The sequence below is a fragment of the Tripterygium wilfordii genome, chromosome 4, assembly GCF_013401445.1.
Source record: "Tripterygium wilfordii isolate XIE 37 chromosome 4, ASM1340144v1, whole genome shotgun sequence".
NCBI lineage: Eukaryota > Viridiplantae > Streptophyta > Magnoliopsida > Celastrales > Celastraceae > Tripterygium > Tripterygium wilfordii.
In genome coordinates this window covers 13,648,922-13,666,511 of record NC_052235.1, presented here as the reverse complement: position 1 = coordinate 13,666,511, position 17,590 = coordinate 13,648,922, and the positions used below count along the sequence as shown (strand labels likewise).

General features: G+C 35.9%; 2 protein-coding genes across 5 annotated transcripts; both read left to right on the top strand.

Annotated features, from left to right (window-relative positions):
- The first annotated feature begins 1,266 nt into the window (after positions 1-1,266).
- On the top strand, positions 1,267-7,765 carry LOC119996068. The gene is made up of 12 exons (XM_038842572.1): positions 1,267-1,417; positions 2,125-2,217; positions 2,434-2,562; positions 2,895-3,195; positions 3,410-3,528; positions 4,244-4,376; positions 5,091-5,167; positions 5,907-6,104; positions 6,528-6,717; positions 6,880-7,058; positions 7,171-7,277; positions 7,376-7,765. The coding sequence occupies exons 1-12, from the start codon at positions 1,403-1,405 to the stop codon at positions 7,515-7,517; spliced, it is 1,683 nt and encodes a 560-aa protein (XP_038698500.1). The 5' UTR covers positions 1,267-1,402; the 3' UTR covers positions 7,518-7,765.
- A 1,588-nt stretch (positions 7,766-9,353) lies between these two features.
- LOC119997378 lies at positions 9,354-16,144 on the top strand. Of its 4 annotated transcripts, none has more exons than XM_038844341.1 (7): positions 9,731-9,892; positions 9,987-10,067; positions 10,636-10,750; positions 11,182-11,814; positions 13,115-13,226; positions 14,943-14,998; positions 15,771-16,144. In XM_038844341.1, the coding sequence occupies exons 1-6, from the start codon at positions 9,822-9,824 to the stop codon at positions 14,966-14,968; spliced, it is 1,038 nt and encodes a 345-aa protein (XP_038700269.1). In that variant the 5' UTR covers positions 9,731-9,821; the 3' UTR covers positions 14,969-14,998; positions 15,771-16,144. The 4 variants fall into 4 exon arrangements, with proteins under 4 accessions (XP_038700270.1, XP_038700269.1, XP_038700268.1 ...); XM_038844340.1 differs by having other exon boundaries at positions 9,736-9,892; positions 15,778-16,144; XM_038844342.1 differs by lacking the exons at positions 9,731-9,892; positions 9,987-10,067 and adding an exon at positions 9,354-9,683 and having other exon boundaries at positions 15,778-16,144.
- The last annotated feature ends 1,446 nt before the right edge of the window (positions 16,145-17,590 follow it).

Here is a 17,590-nt window from a genome sequence, read left to right as displayed (position 1 = left end):
AGGTTGCAAGTCTCTTTTCCAATTGATATGAGTTTATGTGAGTACTTGGATTGATCCATTGTCTTCAAGGGCTCTGAGTTAGTGGGCATGATTGCCATCTTGATTTCACATGAAACGATCAAGGTTGATGGAATTGGTGCAAATTCTTCTTAACAAGTTGGAAGATTGATTTAATGCAGAGGACGATCCAAGTAGACTTGAACAATAGAGATTAAAGTCTTATTCTGATTCTTATCTTATATGTACGTCACATTAATAAAATGATGCACCTACAAATATATGTAAATATATATCCTTTTGGAGGGTGATGCGCTTGAGAATGCGATTGCTCTAACTAGACGGATAGGTCCCTCAGACTCCATGATTTTATCTTTAAAGACATCCGATCTCATGTGTGTTTTATCACCCATCAGATTTTACATACCCTCGCCCCTCGGTTGTGTGATAGAGTGGTTGATATCCTGGCCTCTCTGGAGCGCTCGGTCGAAGTAGTTTCAATCTTATTAGAGTCAGTTCCCCCTCCATTTAGGCTTTACTCACCTCCGGTTGTAATTCCGTTTGATTTGTGGAATTTCTTCTTCCAAAAAAATATATATAGACGAAGCATAGAGACTGCATAATTATATAATTGCGCAGAACAATCATCTTTATATTCATGCATGGTTCAATCACATTGAGGAAACACAGACAAGAAAGCAGAATCCTAGCAGTGTCGACATATTCTGATAAACCATTAATCCAGCTATCAAAAACACTTCAAGCATCCAAATATATTTGTTGCACAGAAACAGTGATGAACTGCTCTTCTGCAAAATTTGTTGATCAACTCAAGAAACAACCAGGCCCCTCGGTGCTTCCATGTTTCTGTAGCCTCGTCCCAATCTTTCAGTAATCTACCGTAATACATCAATTCCAGCCATTAACTCATCACCCAAGTCGGGGGAAAAAATCCTCCTCTTTTCTGAACAGTCTTCATGGTTAAAGATTACACCCTCCCACCAAGAACCCATGTAATACACATCGACACAGAGTCCATAATGGAGATATGATTTCGCAAAATCAACCGAAGGAGGCGACGGCCTTATGTGCCCCCTAGAACCAAAGTAGATTGTAATTCATTGATGGAATTAACTCAAGACTCCCGAAGCGCCCGAAATTATGTTAAGAAAAATTACGAAATATTGTTGAATTTATTTATTTGATAAACCAATCAAATAGTGACACGAGAACATCTCAAGCGCTTAAGCTAAATCAACACGAGTGGGGCACTGCTCCTTGACCTATAATTCCATCCTGGGTTCTTCAAACTCTGCTCCTCTTGCCGCTCAAATTAGCTTTCCATTCACAGGGTGTGTGTAGACTTACAATCTCAGTCAACCACTGCTCCAGTTCGTGGGTCTGGATGCAGAATGATAAGGTAGAAGCTCAATCGTTTATTTAGCTGTGCTTTTATAGAAAATCCTCAACTTTATTTTCAAGAACTGTGTAGTGGTGTTTGGTGCTTTATTTGGCTACTATTAATGCAATCTCAGACTGTTTTCGAACAATATTGAGGAAATTGATTGAAAGGCCTTAAATTGCTGCCTTCTCTTTGTTACTTTTCGGTTGACTGATGTGCAGAGCAATTCTATGTTTATCGGTACCTTTCGAGGACTCGTCTTTTGTCTTGCCGTTATGGGTTAACTAAGTATAGTCGATGGGTTATTAGTAGTGATGGTATGAAATTTCTGTGTAACCTCATTCTTGGGCTACCCAAGAGTGGCATAAATGTTAATATTTGTTGGTTGGTTTTGTCCCAGAAGGCTCTTCAATTTTCTGTTTAATTGTGAAGGATTGCAAGGAATGGAAGGAGCATTGAGGCTCTTCAATCTTCGGTTGAATTGTGAAGGATTGCGTCAAATTGAAAATAGAATGTTGTGGTTTGTATGTTTTGGTCATTAGGGTTTTAGGGTTTAGGTGGGCTTGTGGGCTTCATTCATAAGCTCCTAAATGCATGCACTCTGTGTCTTCTTTATAGCTTGTTTTTCTCTTTTCTATTATAAAAAATGTTGACTTGTTTATCATGTTCCTGATTTCTTTTCTCTAATAAATCTTAGAAACTGATGAATTGTGTACTGATTTCAGCTATGCTCGCTCTGTAAAGCCATGGAGACCAATGATGGTTGTGTAATAGTCATTGAACTTAACAAAGATGACCCTTTGTTTAATAAAAAGAAGGTAACTGACGGTATAGGGTGAGCTCATTCTACTTTATAAATCTCTGTGGTACATTATTGTTGGTGATAACTGGGCAAAGCTATTGTCATTACCTCACTTATGTAGGAGGGAAGTTTTTTAGATGAGACTCTGTTGTGCATTTTATAATGACTCCACTTCTATTTGATTCTGGTTTTGAAACTTTGGTTCTGAATGATTCTCTACTTGTTTCTGCAGAGTTTATTACACAATAGGGGTTTCAAAACCAAGGAATATATACCCCTTAATCGATCTGAATGCCATGAATCAATTAGTGATACCCTGGAAAAGATGCTTCAGATAGCGAGAATCATAAGTTTAAATGAGGTACATCACATAACTGTTTTCTGTTTAATTCGCAGCTTTTTAAATCTGGGTAAATGTGAGTTGGCTTCTATTCTATTAAATAAATGAGGTAGCATATAACCCTTTTTGGGTGTCAACTAGGTTATATGATTCAGCAATTGTGTCCCAAGCCATTCACCTTTACCTTCTTTACGTCATTGTTTTCTAGCATACTTCATCAAAATCTAAACAGGAAAAAAAGAAGTGCGACGTGAAGGTGGTTCTTAATGATGAAATAAATCGTTTTATATTTTTACAGTATGCTATGTGAATGTGCATTTAATGTTTCATGTAATGGATTTTACGAAATGCAGGTAGAGTTATACTTTAGCGAAGTCGATGTATCTTCATCAGTGAAATTTTACAGTGTCAAGAATGAGGTGGAGGCTCTCAATTCAATTCTTTCACTTGTGAAGAACATGCTTTCCAATGAAAAGCACATGGAAATGGATGTCTTGCGAGATTTGCAAAATGAAATTGGTTTTAAGCTCCAAGAAGTTGGGGACAAATTCAGTCGACAGACCAGTTTTGATAGAAGCTATAGTTGTGACAAGGAAAAGTGTCTAGTACAGTGGGGAGAAAACAATGGCTTGAAAACAAGGTTGGAGATAGCCTGTGAGTTTCCATGTCAAAGGTTTTGTTGTGTTGTTTCGCTTGCTTCAGAAACACCTAAATCCCCCTCCCCTCGTTTTCGTTTTCACAATGGCGAGCTCAAGATTGAAGATGCTATTATATATTGCTTGTGACTAATCTTTAGGAAGACAAATTATCAAGTAAAGGAAATCTAACCTTCTCCTCATTGTATTTCTTACACTCCATTAATGAATAGATGTCAAAGGAGCTGGTAGAGGAGCCATTGTGACTGAAGATCTGAAAGTTGGAGATGTTGCGCTGGAAGTCCCTGTGTCCATCATCATCTCTGAAGAACTTGTGTACAAATCTGACATGGTAGGTATGCTTCATCTTTCTTGAAAAAAAGGATAAGATTTTCTTCTAACTCTTTTTTATCTTGGTATTGCTGAATTGCTAACAGCTTGATGGTAGAAGCACCCAATTCATGAACTTTTAATTTAAATTCCTGTCAAATGCCTTTCAAAGGTTTTCATTACTATTGTAGGTAAATAATCTTCTGCTTTATACTCCAAAACCTCCTGTTTGATATCTAAAACTGTAGACGTGACATAAGAAAGATATTTGGTGGTGGTAGTACCTCAGTTGCACCTCCTTAATATCAGTCTCAAATAGGTCTTGAATGGATTAAACTCCTTTGGATTATGCTTGAAATGACGGAAGATGCAAAAAATAAGACACAAAAATTGGATGCCATATGGCATATGCATGTTTAACTGAATAATAAATGAGTGGTGAATAAAAATTCTTTCGCATTTCAGAAGGAAGGAAAAAAAAGACGAAGAAAAGATTCTTAACTGAATAAAAAATAGTTGTGAAATCTTTATTGATGAGCCAAGAATTAATTTTCTTATGCATTTGTTTATATGAGCTGACCATGCATCTTCCTTGTTCGTAAAGATTAATTAATAATGCTTCCTTTTTCAAAACCATTTATTTTTTGAATTAGGTTCTAGCAAAAGTTGGTTTTTAATATGGATTCTTAACAATAAGGCAAATAGAAGTGGTCTTTCCTTACATCATTTGCTTCTAGTATAATGTGTTGGAGAAGATTGATGGAATATCCTCGGAGACTATGTTGTTGCTGTGGAGCATGAAGGAGAAGCATAATTGTAGCTCAAAATTCAAGATGTACTTTGATACTCTTCCTGAAAATTTCAATACAGGTACGCCCCTCATACTTTTTCAGTGAGCATCTAATCTAGAAATGTCTGTAATTAATTTCAAAGAGCACTGAAATAGACGGGTTCTTCCTGTATGAGTTATAGTTTCTTGTTTCTTCAACATAATATGGATCACTGAATTTTAGACCAGACCCGTAATTTGAGAATGAAAAAGGACTTATCTATTACCAGGTTGTTATTTTTAAAATGTATTCATTGTGAATTATGGGAATGATTATTTGTTTCTTTTACTTAAACTTGTATCATTGTTTCAAGTTTGAACATCATGCATCAAGCACTTATGATATAACTCTTCTTGGATTGAAATGAGAATTTGTGGGATGTTGGTTAATAATATCTTAATTGTCTTGGTGGGTTAGGATGCTCCAAGTTCTATTGTTGCTGTTCTTAACATAAGCAATATGCAACATACAAATGGTTGCTGCATATAATTGTCGATGCTGATAAATGGTTTTTTTAAGAAGATATACTAAGTGGATGTAATTGTTGATGCTGATAAATGGTTATTTAAGAAGATATAATAAGTGGAAAGGAACCATCAATATGTTGGAGAGGAATTTATGTAAATAATCTTGAATATGTTTCCATTTGCTCGTAGTTTAGGATATCCTTTGAGTGGTTGCTCTGGAAAAAAGGTTCTTATATGCCTATTTCTGACTGTACTTCGTGATTGACTTTATATTTTAATCACAATAGGGTTAAGCTTTGGAGTTGATGCGATCATGGCTTTGGATGGAACCCTGTTATTAGAAGAGATAATGCAAGCAAAAGAGGTTATCTAGCCATCCTGTACCATTTATCTCTCAACCTACTTGACATTTTTGTTTGCTCTCTCAAGGGATAATAGCTTTTTGGTAATTGAGTATCCATAATCCATGTTGTCGGATGAGTTTCCCATCTTTTACATTGTCGTTCTTGATTTACCAATCCATGATTTAATCGAATGTCAATAGCCATTCTTGTGAATTTCTTTCAAGAAATAACCATCCTTATACTAATGCAATCTATATCTTTTATCAACAGGATGTGCGTTGTCTTCGAGAACCTACACTTTATAACCAATAATTAGGATTGGCGTTTGTTAATGAGGGCCATGTGTACGAGGAGTTACCTTAGTTAAGGGGTTACCTGCTTTTGCCATGTGAATTATGAACTGTTTCTTACCTAAATGGCACCCCATGGCATCATATTGGGATTCGACAGAATATTTGAGTTTTATAACTAAAAGTAACTTTGTAATAAAAGAGTTCTTATCTCCTTGCCATAGCTAACTTAAGCGATAGACTGTATATCAAGTGTTCATGGAGAAATCACATATATTACCCTTCTTTCTACTGCTGCCAGTTGGTAGGGGTTGTCTATGGTTCAGACCACCTCAGGTGGAGGGTGATCCCCAACTTTCATAATGAGTATAATTTCATCATATGTGACTGCAGAGAATTCTAATTATATGGACTGAAGTACATGAAAGGACAAAAGTATGATATTTACATTCCTTTCTTCATTTTACAGCACTTGCGCACACAATATGATGAGCTGGTTCCTCAATTATGCAAAAATCATCCTGATATATTTCCACCAACACTTTACACATGGGAGGAGTTCTTATGGGCCTGTGAACTCTGGTACTCTAACAGCATGAAAGTTATGTTTGCTGAGGGAAAGCTAAGGACGTGCTTGATTCCTATTGCAGGCTTCCTTAACCATTCAGTACGCTATTCTTTTTCTTTATCTACATGGTTAGCTCCCAATGTAAATGGCATCTGCTACTAAACTTTTTGGAAATAGTGCTTGAGAAAAAAGACGAAAAAAAAAGAAGTTATGGTACATTGAGATGGAGAACAATAGCTCAGTCGTTATATCTCTATAAAGCTTACAAAAATATAGAGTGTTGTTTACCATTAGACTGCTCCACTTTTTGTATAATTCTTTTCATTGCATCAAAATTGTCTGCCTCTAAAATAAAGACAGTAGCTAAATTATTTATTTGCTTATTTTATCTGGGCCTTTTTCCCTTGTTAGTTAATCTTTACCTTGAGTGCTAGGGCCTTTTTTGTGGTCATTCATGTACTTACCGCTCATTTTATGATGATGTTGTATGTCTCTTGTTCTTCTTTTGTTGTTCCTCTACAGTTATGTCCGCACATACTTAATTATGGCAGAGTAGATTCTGCGACAAATTCTCTCAAATTTCCTTTGTCAAGGCCTTGCCGTGCAGGAGAACAATGCTTTCTTAGCTATGGGAACTTGTCTAGTTCACATCTTACTACATTTTATGGTTTTTTACCAGAAGGAGACAACCCCTATGATGTAATTCCACTTGGTAAATTTCTTGCTTTACCACTTGGTAATTTATAAATCTATTTGGTCAATTTTCAGACTTTTCCTTATACTTTTAACAAGCACATGCTCTGCTGGGACACACACATACACTAGGTGTTGATGTTTAAATTATTGCTTAGTCCATCTTTTTTTTACGTTGCAGATATTGACATTGATCAGGTTGATTGTGTTGAGGCCAGTCCCTTGTCCAACTGGAGCAATCACATGGTAAGGGGTACTTGGCTTTCAAAAAACCATGATATGTTCTATTATGGCTTGCCATCCCCCTTGTTGGACTACCTAAGGAGAGCTCGAGGCGCCATGCTGCACACTGAGACGTGTGTAAGTTTTAGTTTCTTCTATTTATTCATCGTGACATATTAATGCCCTCGAGGCATTAGCCTTTGGCTTGAGATTTAGACTTTCCAATTTTTTTTTTAAATTTTTTTTTCAGCTCCAAGCAAAGTTGAAAATCGAAATTGAAGTTCTTGAAGACCTCCAGTCGACTTTCAGCAGCATGATGGAGAATCTCGGAGACACTGACGCAGATGTTGTCAACAGGTAATTAATTATATCCTTGGCGAGCAAGCTCAGGGTATCAAATTAAGGAAATAATTTATTTATTTTTTACTTATGAGGGTTTTATGTCATTACTGCAGAGAAAACCTGAATTGGGATGTAATGCTGGCATTAGAGTTCAAAGATCGTCAAAGCAAGATAATCTCCTCTATTTTAAATTCCTGTGATGCTGGTCTCAAGTTGCTGGAAAATGAATTATCCAAATGCACGATGAGCGATTAAGGTCAGCTCTTTTCGCCTTTTTCTATGGCTATCTATGATGCAATCCATGGTTCATCATGTTTCACACAACCCACTAGAACTAGAATATTGAAGAGGGAAGCTGAAGAGCAGAAGCAGCATGGAATTGCTTTTAAATGTGGAGTCAACAAGCACAGAAACAGTTTTTTTTTTTAAAGTTTTGTGGTGGAAGAAAATGTGTGGATACTGAGATTTGTTGTGTACTCTACATCAACAACTTGCTTTCAGAATCAGCAATAGTTGAAGGTGTGTGGCCATTAACAACCAAATTAAATTAAGCAGAAACCAAAACAAAACCATGTGTGTTTGTTGGAGTGTTGTAGAGAGGCATTATTAGGCAAGTGGACAAAGAGACAACAAATTAGTTGTTATTTTATAGTGGTAGTGCAACAAGGAATAGCTCTGGTGGTTAAAGAGGTGGTTGAGTGAGGTGGTGAGTTGGACCATTTAATTTCATCAATCATTATCATCATATTGAATTGATAATTCAATTTGTTTGTTGTGCCCCAACTGTTTCTTTATTTACAAATTTTTAATGGGTCTTGATAACGAGTGTGATAAGGGTAATGGTTAAGGATTCACTATGGCATACCAAATACTCGCACTTAACTTATTTTTTAAAAATTTATATACATATTTCAATAGAGTATGCCAAACACATAAGTAAACTTCTTACAATGGAAGTGCCATATTTGATATGGGATTAGTACTTAATTCATATGTTAGTACTATCAGAAAATTCACTCTTATATATGTCGATCACATTGCCTACTTGGGATTGTCCAGTTTCCGAGAATATCATCATGCCCACATGGCTTTGTTCCTCAAGCCTAACTACAATAGGTAAATGTTACAAATTCATTGGGTTAAAACTCAACTATTAATGGGTTAAAGCCTAACTCAGTAGGTTTGGAAAAAGATCTTATTGCATATTAATGATGGGCTTTGACTTTATTAACCCATTGGTTGGGCGTTGCCTAATCCATATGAGATTTCATCCATAACAGATACACGCCTTGCGTACATTACCAGGATTTGTATTCTAAAGATTGATATCGTCTTTAATTTTAATCCTCCTTAAAATAAATTTATGGAAAGAATTAAAATCCTTTACATGAGGGCCATGTATATATTTCCGAGACTTTTGTCATATCCTCTTTAATTATAGTCCTTCACGTAAGTGGTTATTTTTAGTAACATTTTTTAAGAATTATTTTGAGGTAAGTTTAAGCTCTGGTGGATTATTTCACGGTGGATCCGGATTAAAATAATAATCACTCAGTCCACCAAGTTGGATTTTTTTTAGGTGCTTAAGTGGGACCCTTATATGGTGGTGACCGACTGACCGGGCTGGCCAATAACATATAGCTCTGGCTGTGCCCAATAAGCAGCCCACACGCCACCACCTCTGTTTTTGTATTATTTCACTTTGTTATCAAAATGACATGTAACTCGTTAGTTTGATGATTCATGGGATTTTAACATGTTTATTTTATTAATTTAATAAATGAAATAGTTAATTTTATTTTCAGTCTTTTATCTCAGAATATATTGTTTTAATATAGATTCTATTGTTTTTTAAAATATAATATAAAATTCATTATTTTAGTTCTAAATTCATTTATTTTTAAAATTTTATTAAAAAAATAATAAAATTAAAATATTCTATTGAAAAAAATAATGGAATGAAGATTTATTTGATAAAACTCTTTAATAATGAATCTTATTAGAAAAATTTGTATGTATTGGTTGTGAATATGTAATTTTTTTAAAAATTTAATTTGAGAGTTTAAACGTTTTCAGAGGAGGAGAGATTTGCTTATACGTCTCTCTCATTTCTTTCTCTCTTCCCTTTCCTTGCTTTACTTTTCTTTCTCTCTCTTCCTTCTTTGCTTCTGTGTAACACAGAGGAAGAGAAGAGAATCTGAGGGGGTAACGGAAGAGGAGAGAGGATTGAAGCTTAGTGCATCTGCAGAATCCGTCCAAGCCGCAATAACAATTTTTGGTTTTCTTTCTTTTGCTTGGACGGATTTGATATTGTTGCTGTTCTTTTTGTTTGGTCGAGATGATGGTTTTGAACAGTTTTGATCTGTGGCAAAAGGACGCTTTCTTCTCTGCGGCCGAGGAGGTTCAGGAATCTGCGGATGTGTATGTATCATTTCTTCATTTCATTGGTTTCTGTAGCGTACATATTGTCTATGCAGGTTTTTTTCGGGTTTTGTTTTTTTTTGCTAGATTTTTTTTCTCAATTGCGGCTTAAATTGCAAGTTTAAGTGTTTTGGTGACATGGGTCAAGATGCCTTTTACCTTATGAATATAAGGACTCATGTCGGATTTTCTTCCTGTATATGCTCTGGGTATGTGATGAATCCTTCCATTTTAATGTTTTCTTTATGTAGATATTATGGTCATGAACTATTAATGGTTGGATGTATCTTATTGAATTGACAGCCAAAACCTGGTTGGCTTTTGCATTGCTTTCATGAATTTGCTGTATTTTCTCGCTGTTGAAGATCCTGAGCCTGCTGTATGGTTAGTTTAGTACTTGTTCACTTTGTTGATTGTTTTGCGTGTATGTGGCATTTTGATTTGTTCAGAATTATGAGAATAGTGACGTAGTTCTTTAGAAACACTCAGTTGTATAGGAATGTAACTGATTATTATTTTGGCTGCTAGTCTTTGGGTCTGATACTATGTAATCTAAAACATTGGAACCCTAGAAAGAAGTAGGTGTACCCTATGAAATGATATTCAAGCTGTATGATTCCCCTGGTGTTTTTGTACATTGCATGCGCAATTATGCTTTGTTGCTAGTCCATTTCTGGGAGATTATCTTCCTGAAATCTTAAGACCCTCCTTCCCGCCTTCAAGAAGGTTTGAATTTTTTTATGAGAATATCTTCTTTTGTATTGTACATGCAATTACTAAAGGATTCTTGTATTGCCATCTCCCTAAAGGGCCTAAACAAATGCTACAACTGACTACTAGTTTCTTTTCTTTTTATGGAACATCATTAGTTTAGTGGAAACATTTTTTTTATTGTTTTGATTATGAATTTTAATTTGAAGGCCTTTTCTCTTTGCTTATGTTATTCTCGCAGTATGCAATCGACATACAGGATGTGGTTAAGAGAGAGGAGAGAAGGGATCACTCCAGAGCATTTCGATGAACTCTCTAGGGAGCTGCAAACTGCTTTAGGCACCGCAAAATGGCAGGTCTGCTTCTGTTATTCTTTTATAAGTTCAGTATTTTTCTACTCTTTGCTCCCATGCCACTGAATTGATAAGCTTTGTTTTCTTTTTTCTATGAGCAACCAGGAAAAGGGGGATGGGACTGTGGGGTGGAGGGAATACCAAAAACTGATTAGCTTTTTTTATCGCGATTAATCCAAATTTTCTTTATCAACTTTCTCAACTGATCTAATTCGAAGTTTTTGTTCATGAAAAAGATACTTATGCCTTTTTGGCTTCTCAGTCAGCAATGAAGATATTGTTGAACATGTTCAATTGGTTTTTCCTTTACTCTGTTTTCTCGCCCACCATTTTAATGTGCAGAAATCCTGTCATGGTCTTTCTTTTATCTCCTTAGTTAGTCAATTGGCTTTGACGAGCAATAATTTTTTTTGGAACTTTTAATGTTGTATCAGTTGGAAGAGTTCGAGAGGGCGGTCAGGTTGAGCCAAGGACGCTCTTATGATGATATTAAAACGTCTAGGCATAGACAATTTGTTGCTGCCATTGAGGGCCAAATTTCTCATGTTGAAGAAGAATTAATGGAAGCTTTTAGTGAGAATGGTAAGCAGCCACTACAATGGGTAAACCTGGATGAAAATGAACGGGATGATTTAGCCATGTTCCTCTCTGGAACTTCTGAAATCTCAGAAACTTCTACAAGAGGTTCTCTTATGGAGAATCATCATAGGAGAAAAGATTTTGACCTTAATACACATTTCAGCAAAAATATTTCTGATGAAATGGAAACTTCCAAAGTTAGCACCACTAGAAAGGATCCAGAGTGTATCATAGATATAGAAGAAAAAGAAACGTTGGGAACGAGAGATGACATAATATGTCCATCTGATAAAGCAACTGGCTCAAAAAGAACATGGAGTAAACCAAATTTTGGTGCCTTAAAGATTGTTATTGCTGACAAAGGTGAAAGTAGCCGGTTACTGTCCAGTGTTGAGGCCACTCCCAAAGAAAAAGGGTCCAAATCCATCTTCTGGCAAAGGTTCAAAGACCATGCACAGGCAAAGGGGGCAGTTAATGTGTGTAGTCAGGTCAGTTCATAATTTATATCAAATAGTATGTTTGATAATTTATCAATCAGAAAAGGTCCACATACCTTTTGTGTTATATGAAATTGGAATTCCCGTTTCTCACATCTCTCTCTCTATGCTCAGCTTTTGGTTAGTTAAATTATAGCTTTCTGTATAATGCTTTTATAGTTTGAATGGTAAAGAACCTTTTTTAATAAAGGCACGAATGGTGCCAGACAGTGTTTTAAAAGGCGGGTTCGGAAACCGAGGCGCTTGACTTATTTGAGGCGAGGCGTAAGCCTCGAGGCGTAACGAGGCATAAGCCTCGGTAAGAATCAACAAAAAAACCTATATGCTTAATCTAAAATGTACATGTACACATTCAAATAATATAATCATATCAATTTATGAAGACATAACTCCATCCATCATCAATTCAAGTGATCAGCAGAGAAATTTGGAGTTGGACGCAGAATTAGAGAGAAAGTCTAATTGAATAAAGTCTTCAAGAATCAAAATAAATCAATTACTTCCAGCCATTCTCAATATGCTAAAGCTACATGTCTAAAACTAGTGGGTGTTGTGTGGATGATAGGATTTGTTTGTTAGAGAGAGAGAGAGTCTTCGAGAATTTGTCTCAAGAATCGTCGTCCTCGGTTGGAATGGCCTCGTTGGGTTGTTTGTGTTTTTGTTCTTTGTGGGCGTTGCTTTTGATAAATTGTGGTGTGTCAACAATTACGCCTCATACGCCTCGAGGCGTATGCCTCAGGCATATGAGGCGTAAGCCTCACAGGCCTTTATCAAGGGCGTACGCCCGGAGGCAGCTCGAAGGCGCCTCGCCTTGAGGCGCGCCTCAGGGCGTACGCCCTGACCGCCTTTTAAAACACTGGTGCCAGAGATATACAAGAGGAAATGTAAAACTAAAAGACCATTTGGTCTATATTTTTGTGTGTGAGGTTTGAAGCCTATATTCTATGGGAAAACATGATTACTTTTTGGTTGGGCTTGTGAGGCTGCATTCTTTTAAATAATTTATGGGAATAGCTTCCATGAGGACAATTTTTATGTGAAGAATAGAGTAGAAAACGTTTAGGAAAAATCCAAGTTAAGAGTTGTAACACAGAAAAAGGAAGAGGAAATAATTATTTTTGTTCTCCTTAATCTCTGTTACCCATAGAGAGAAAAAGCAAAAAAAAAAAAAAGTTGTTTTAGTTTCTGATAAAATCATTCTTTCTGACTAAACATGTTTCTTTGTTTCAAAAACAACAATCATCAGAAATGTTTTGCAGTTCTAGGCGACTTATGATCTTATGTTTTGCAGATCTCCTGTCGGATTGGTGGGCTACAAAGACAAATACCAAATTCATTACCCTTGCAGCTTAGTCGTTCTATCCAACTTATGCTTGCTTTAATGCTCAGCATTTTCTTAATCAGTAAGTTCCTGAATTCGTTTAAGCATAAAGAATTATCAATTTCCTTGAGTTGACGACCATGATCTCCTTGTAATGTAACATGGTATTTGGTTTCATGATGTTATATTTATTGTGGCTACATTTTCTCTGTTTTTTTTTTTTTTTTTAATTTGATTCTCTGGCAACAGAAATAAGCTCACAGTCTGGCATTTGGCAGTGTGATTGATCTTGCAATACCATTGTGAAAGCAGTTTTTCAATTCCAAAGATTTGTCAAAAAATATTAATTTTGATGTTCAATCATTTGTTCTTTTAGAATTTACCTGTGCATTGATAGACTAATACGAAGCATGAGTTCATATCATATCTAGTCTGATTCAATGTAGACAGCATGACTTGTTAACCAATGATTTCATTTTATGGCGGCATAAATTTTTCGTGCATTGTGGAGATACTTACACTTGTAATAGGAAATGGTCCATCGCATAAAAAATCTTGTTCTTTTTGTGATAAATTATTTAAGTAACAGGTAATGATTGAAAATTTAGTTTTCTGGGAAGCTTGTAGAAGAATGGTTTTGTGTAGCTGGAATTATCAAAATAGCCTGTATAGAGCAGTTGTCCACCACACAATGCATGCTGTTTTTTGACGGTGCTTTTTCCCTTTGTTTGAGTGAAGTTTTTTAACAGTATTTAATTGATAATTGTTGTTGGTCTTTGCTACTGCTTTGATCTAAAGTTGTGGTATTCTGGAGCAAACTTGGAAAACTGCTTCATTTGAAGTTGAAAACCAAATGACATGCCCTTGTTAATTTTATTTTCTCCTGGACAGAAGTCTTTGATTTGTTTTGTACCTTCTAAAATTACTTTTGTTGTTCACCATCTGGTTAATGATTGTAGCTATGCAACTTAGGGCAAATGCAATGATAAAGTATTATTGGGCCAATAAAGATGTTGCCTTTTGCTGATGTGGCTGTATTGTAAAATGTGTTTTGCTGATGTGGATGTATTGATATTTGATGTTTTGGTGTAGTTTTGTTGTGGATAATATGGAGGAATGGAATATTGTTGGCCTCCATGTTGGGTGGGAAGAGAAATTGTATAGAAATTTGTGTTTTGTTGATGTGGTTGTATTGGAAGATGTGTTTTGCTGTATTAGAATACGTGTTTGACTTGACTTTTTGTGTAATAGAGGTGGGACATGGCCAACATTTTTGTTGGCCCAGCAAATAACAAACCATTGCATTTTCCCTTAGAGTTCACATGTTCAATTCCTAAAAACATTATTTGCACATATTATGTGGAGGTAAGGTATGCGTACATTATGCTTGTCCCCGACCCCGCCCATTGTGGGAGTCCTATGCACGGGACTTTTTTTACCTTTTACCATCGGGTTAATGATTGCTACTTTGCTAGTCTTTTCCCTTCATCTTATCATTTCATAGCCGCCTTAATCTAACTTAAGCACAAGTTTTAGAAGCTTTAATTTGCCATCATGGTTATTGGGCTCTTTGACACACAAAAAGTTGTTTACGTGAATGTTCGTATTTATGGACATATTGAGCCACATAGGAGTACTTAAAAAGTTGGCTGAAAGAATACATTTGGGGGAAAACAACATATCAAAGCCTTGTGACTTTTCAATGATTTGAAGTCTTGGATTTTCATGTCTCCTGTCTGCTGTCTATTGATATATAAGATATCATGCTGATGTGGGATCCTTTTCTTTGTCCTTGCAGTGCATTTTGTACTTTATACAAATTGACAGGATAGTTCTCTCCTTGTGTGGATCGAGGTAATTGTATTGTATTTTAAAGTTATTTTTTGCCATATTAAACATGAACGGAGGTAACATGGTTCTTTTTAAGTGCAGAGTGGATATTCCACTTGAGTAAAAATTGTATGGAATACCTACTTGGCAATAGCCTAGCTAGTTATCTCTCCGGACTTGGGGCGTAAAGAATCTCGCCCGAGTTTGGGGGTTTGATTCTAAGCTGACGCAACTATTTCCGAATGGTTTGCATTGGGTCTCGGCCCAACTGGTTTTAATTGTTTTTTTAAATGCTATGTCAAAATTTTCAATAGATTGTAAGTACTTCATTTATGTGATGATAAGAATGCTTAATTAGTCAAAAGTGTTGACCATTTTGCTATCCTCTATATAATCTTGTCCGTGAATAAGAAGAAACCCCTTTTGGGTGTCGGAAAAGGAATCCTGCATCTTAGCAAAGATGGTCCATTCTCCGTTGATATATTTCTTTTGGATTTATTTATTTGTTATTCTCCTCCTTTTGGTGTAAACCCAGAATTTCTGTTTGTATATATATTATTGTGTGTGTCAACGTATGAAAAGGACATCCTTTGGCTAGCGCTGGGGAAGTGTTTTTATTACTTTCAGGTATATAATCCGTAATCTATCTCTTATCTTTTGTCAGAATAATGCTCTAGCATTGTAGTATGCTGTGCTTGATTTCAAGTGACGCTTCATTTATATTGCCGTATCTAGTATACTACAATAATCTTTCAGGTTCTGTATTTCTTTGTCTAACTATTTGGTTATTTTCAAGTCTGCAGGTTACTAGTGTTTCCTCGTGAAGGGACTACCTTGGTTGATTTCAAAGCCTGGATGTCAGCAAAGTATCTGCACAAGGAGTGAATCCAACCACAGTAATTGGAAGCCCTCAAGTGTTTATATTTTTGTGCGACTCAAGATGTATATGTATTCATGTAGCCTTGTTTCTTCCAATATATGGTAGTGTTGATAATCACATTGTAATTAAGGGTTAAACCCAAGTTGATGAAGTTGGATTTACTGATGTTGCGTGTATCGTTCTCACTTCAGGACCATGGTTAAAATTAACGATATTAGTTCCACTGGAAATCCCTCCGTGCTGTATATTTGTCCTGGAAAATCTATAAGAGAAGCTGCGAAATTTCTTGATACTCGTTGTTACAATTATTGCATTTGCTATATGATGCAGCTTTGAGCTCTTCCTTCTCAAGATATGACAATTTTTCTCCCTACATATATTACTGTGTTTTCCAGCCGACAATTATTGAGAAAATTTTAGTGTCTGGAGCAGAAATTTCATTGCCACTATATGTTGTTTGACCTAAACAGAATGCTCTGCTGCTAATACATACAAGACCTGGAAGAAAGAATACAATCTCTGTTTATGCGATTAGGTACGAAGCATGCCCATTTCTTTTTAGGAATTAGTATTTGAGCTTTTCCTGCAAAGTTGCACTATAATTCAGCTAGGTCAATAATACTAGGTTCCTCAGAAACATATATCAGCAAAGATATACCAAATGCAGATTAAAATTTTCAGTCTTCAATCTTAAGAAGAAAAGATATTACAAATGCAGGGCTCAATTGGCGCAAAACTTAAAACTAACTTCTATCAACCTAACCTGGGTTGAGCTGGGTCCTATCCTTGCGCGCAGCCAGGTTCAAGTCCCCCTCCCCCGGCCTTGGACCTTTGTCCACCGAGCTATTAATATGTATTATCTACACAAGTCACATGAGGAATAGTGTATGACATAGTCTCAGTTACAATGTCAGAGGACCTTAACGCCAGTTGCTGTCACTTTGAAGCCAAATGTTAAATCAGATATCAGAAACTCTGCTAATTAAAAATATCTTCTAATTATTATGGCCTTCCCAATGAACTATTCAAAATGCTCAAACTCAGAAAAACACAGTTTGATGGTAATTGATTTGATTTAGGGTTATCCTGTCCTAAAAATTGGTAAATTTATAGCTTAAGAGTATGTTTCCTCATAAATAAATAGGTAAAACATCAAAAAAAGAAGAAGGAAACACATCATAAAATGGCTCAAATCTCCACAAACTAGTGGAGGATTATCTAGACACAACAAGAAAGCATAAATTTATCAAGTAGTGAAGTCTTGTTAACAAATGAGAACAATCATAAGTGAACGCTTGCTTCCCCACTTGAGGTACCATTCGAGTATTAAATATCTTAGCCCCTAAACAAAAACGGAGTCCATGACCCCTTTTTAGAGCGTATAAGGATAGGTCGAATTCAATTTATACCCATAAAGAAAAAGATTAGGTGCCCCCTCAATCTATTCTATCAGCTAAGACTGATCGAAGGCCTTCAAAATAACTGCTAAACTAGTTTCTTCTCATTAACTTTTACTACCACTTCTACAAATTGTCTAAATATAGCTATGGAGATTGGCTACATCAACAATATTAAGTGCATATCGTCTTTCCATGAGAAATCTATGACAGCCTGTTCAACCATTTACTTTCTTTGCTTGAGAAGCAACATAGATGAGCTGCATAAACTTGAATCACATTATTTTCTACTGCTTTCGCATGAGACATACATATTATGAATCCTGGGTTCCAATAAGT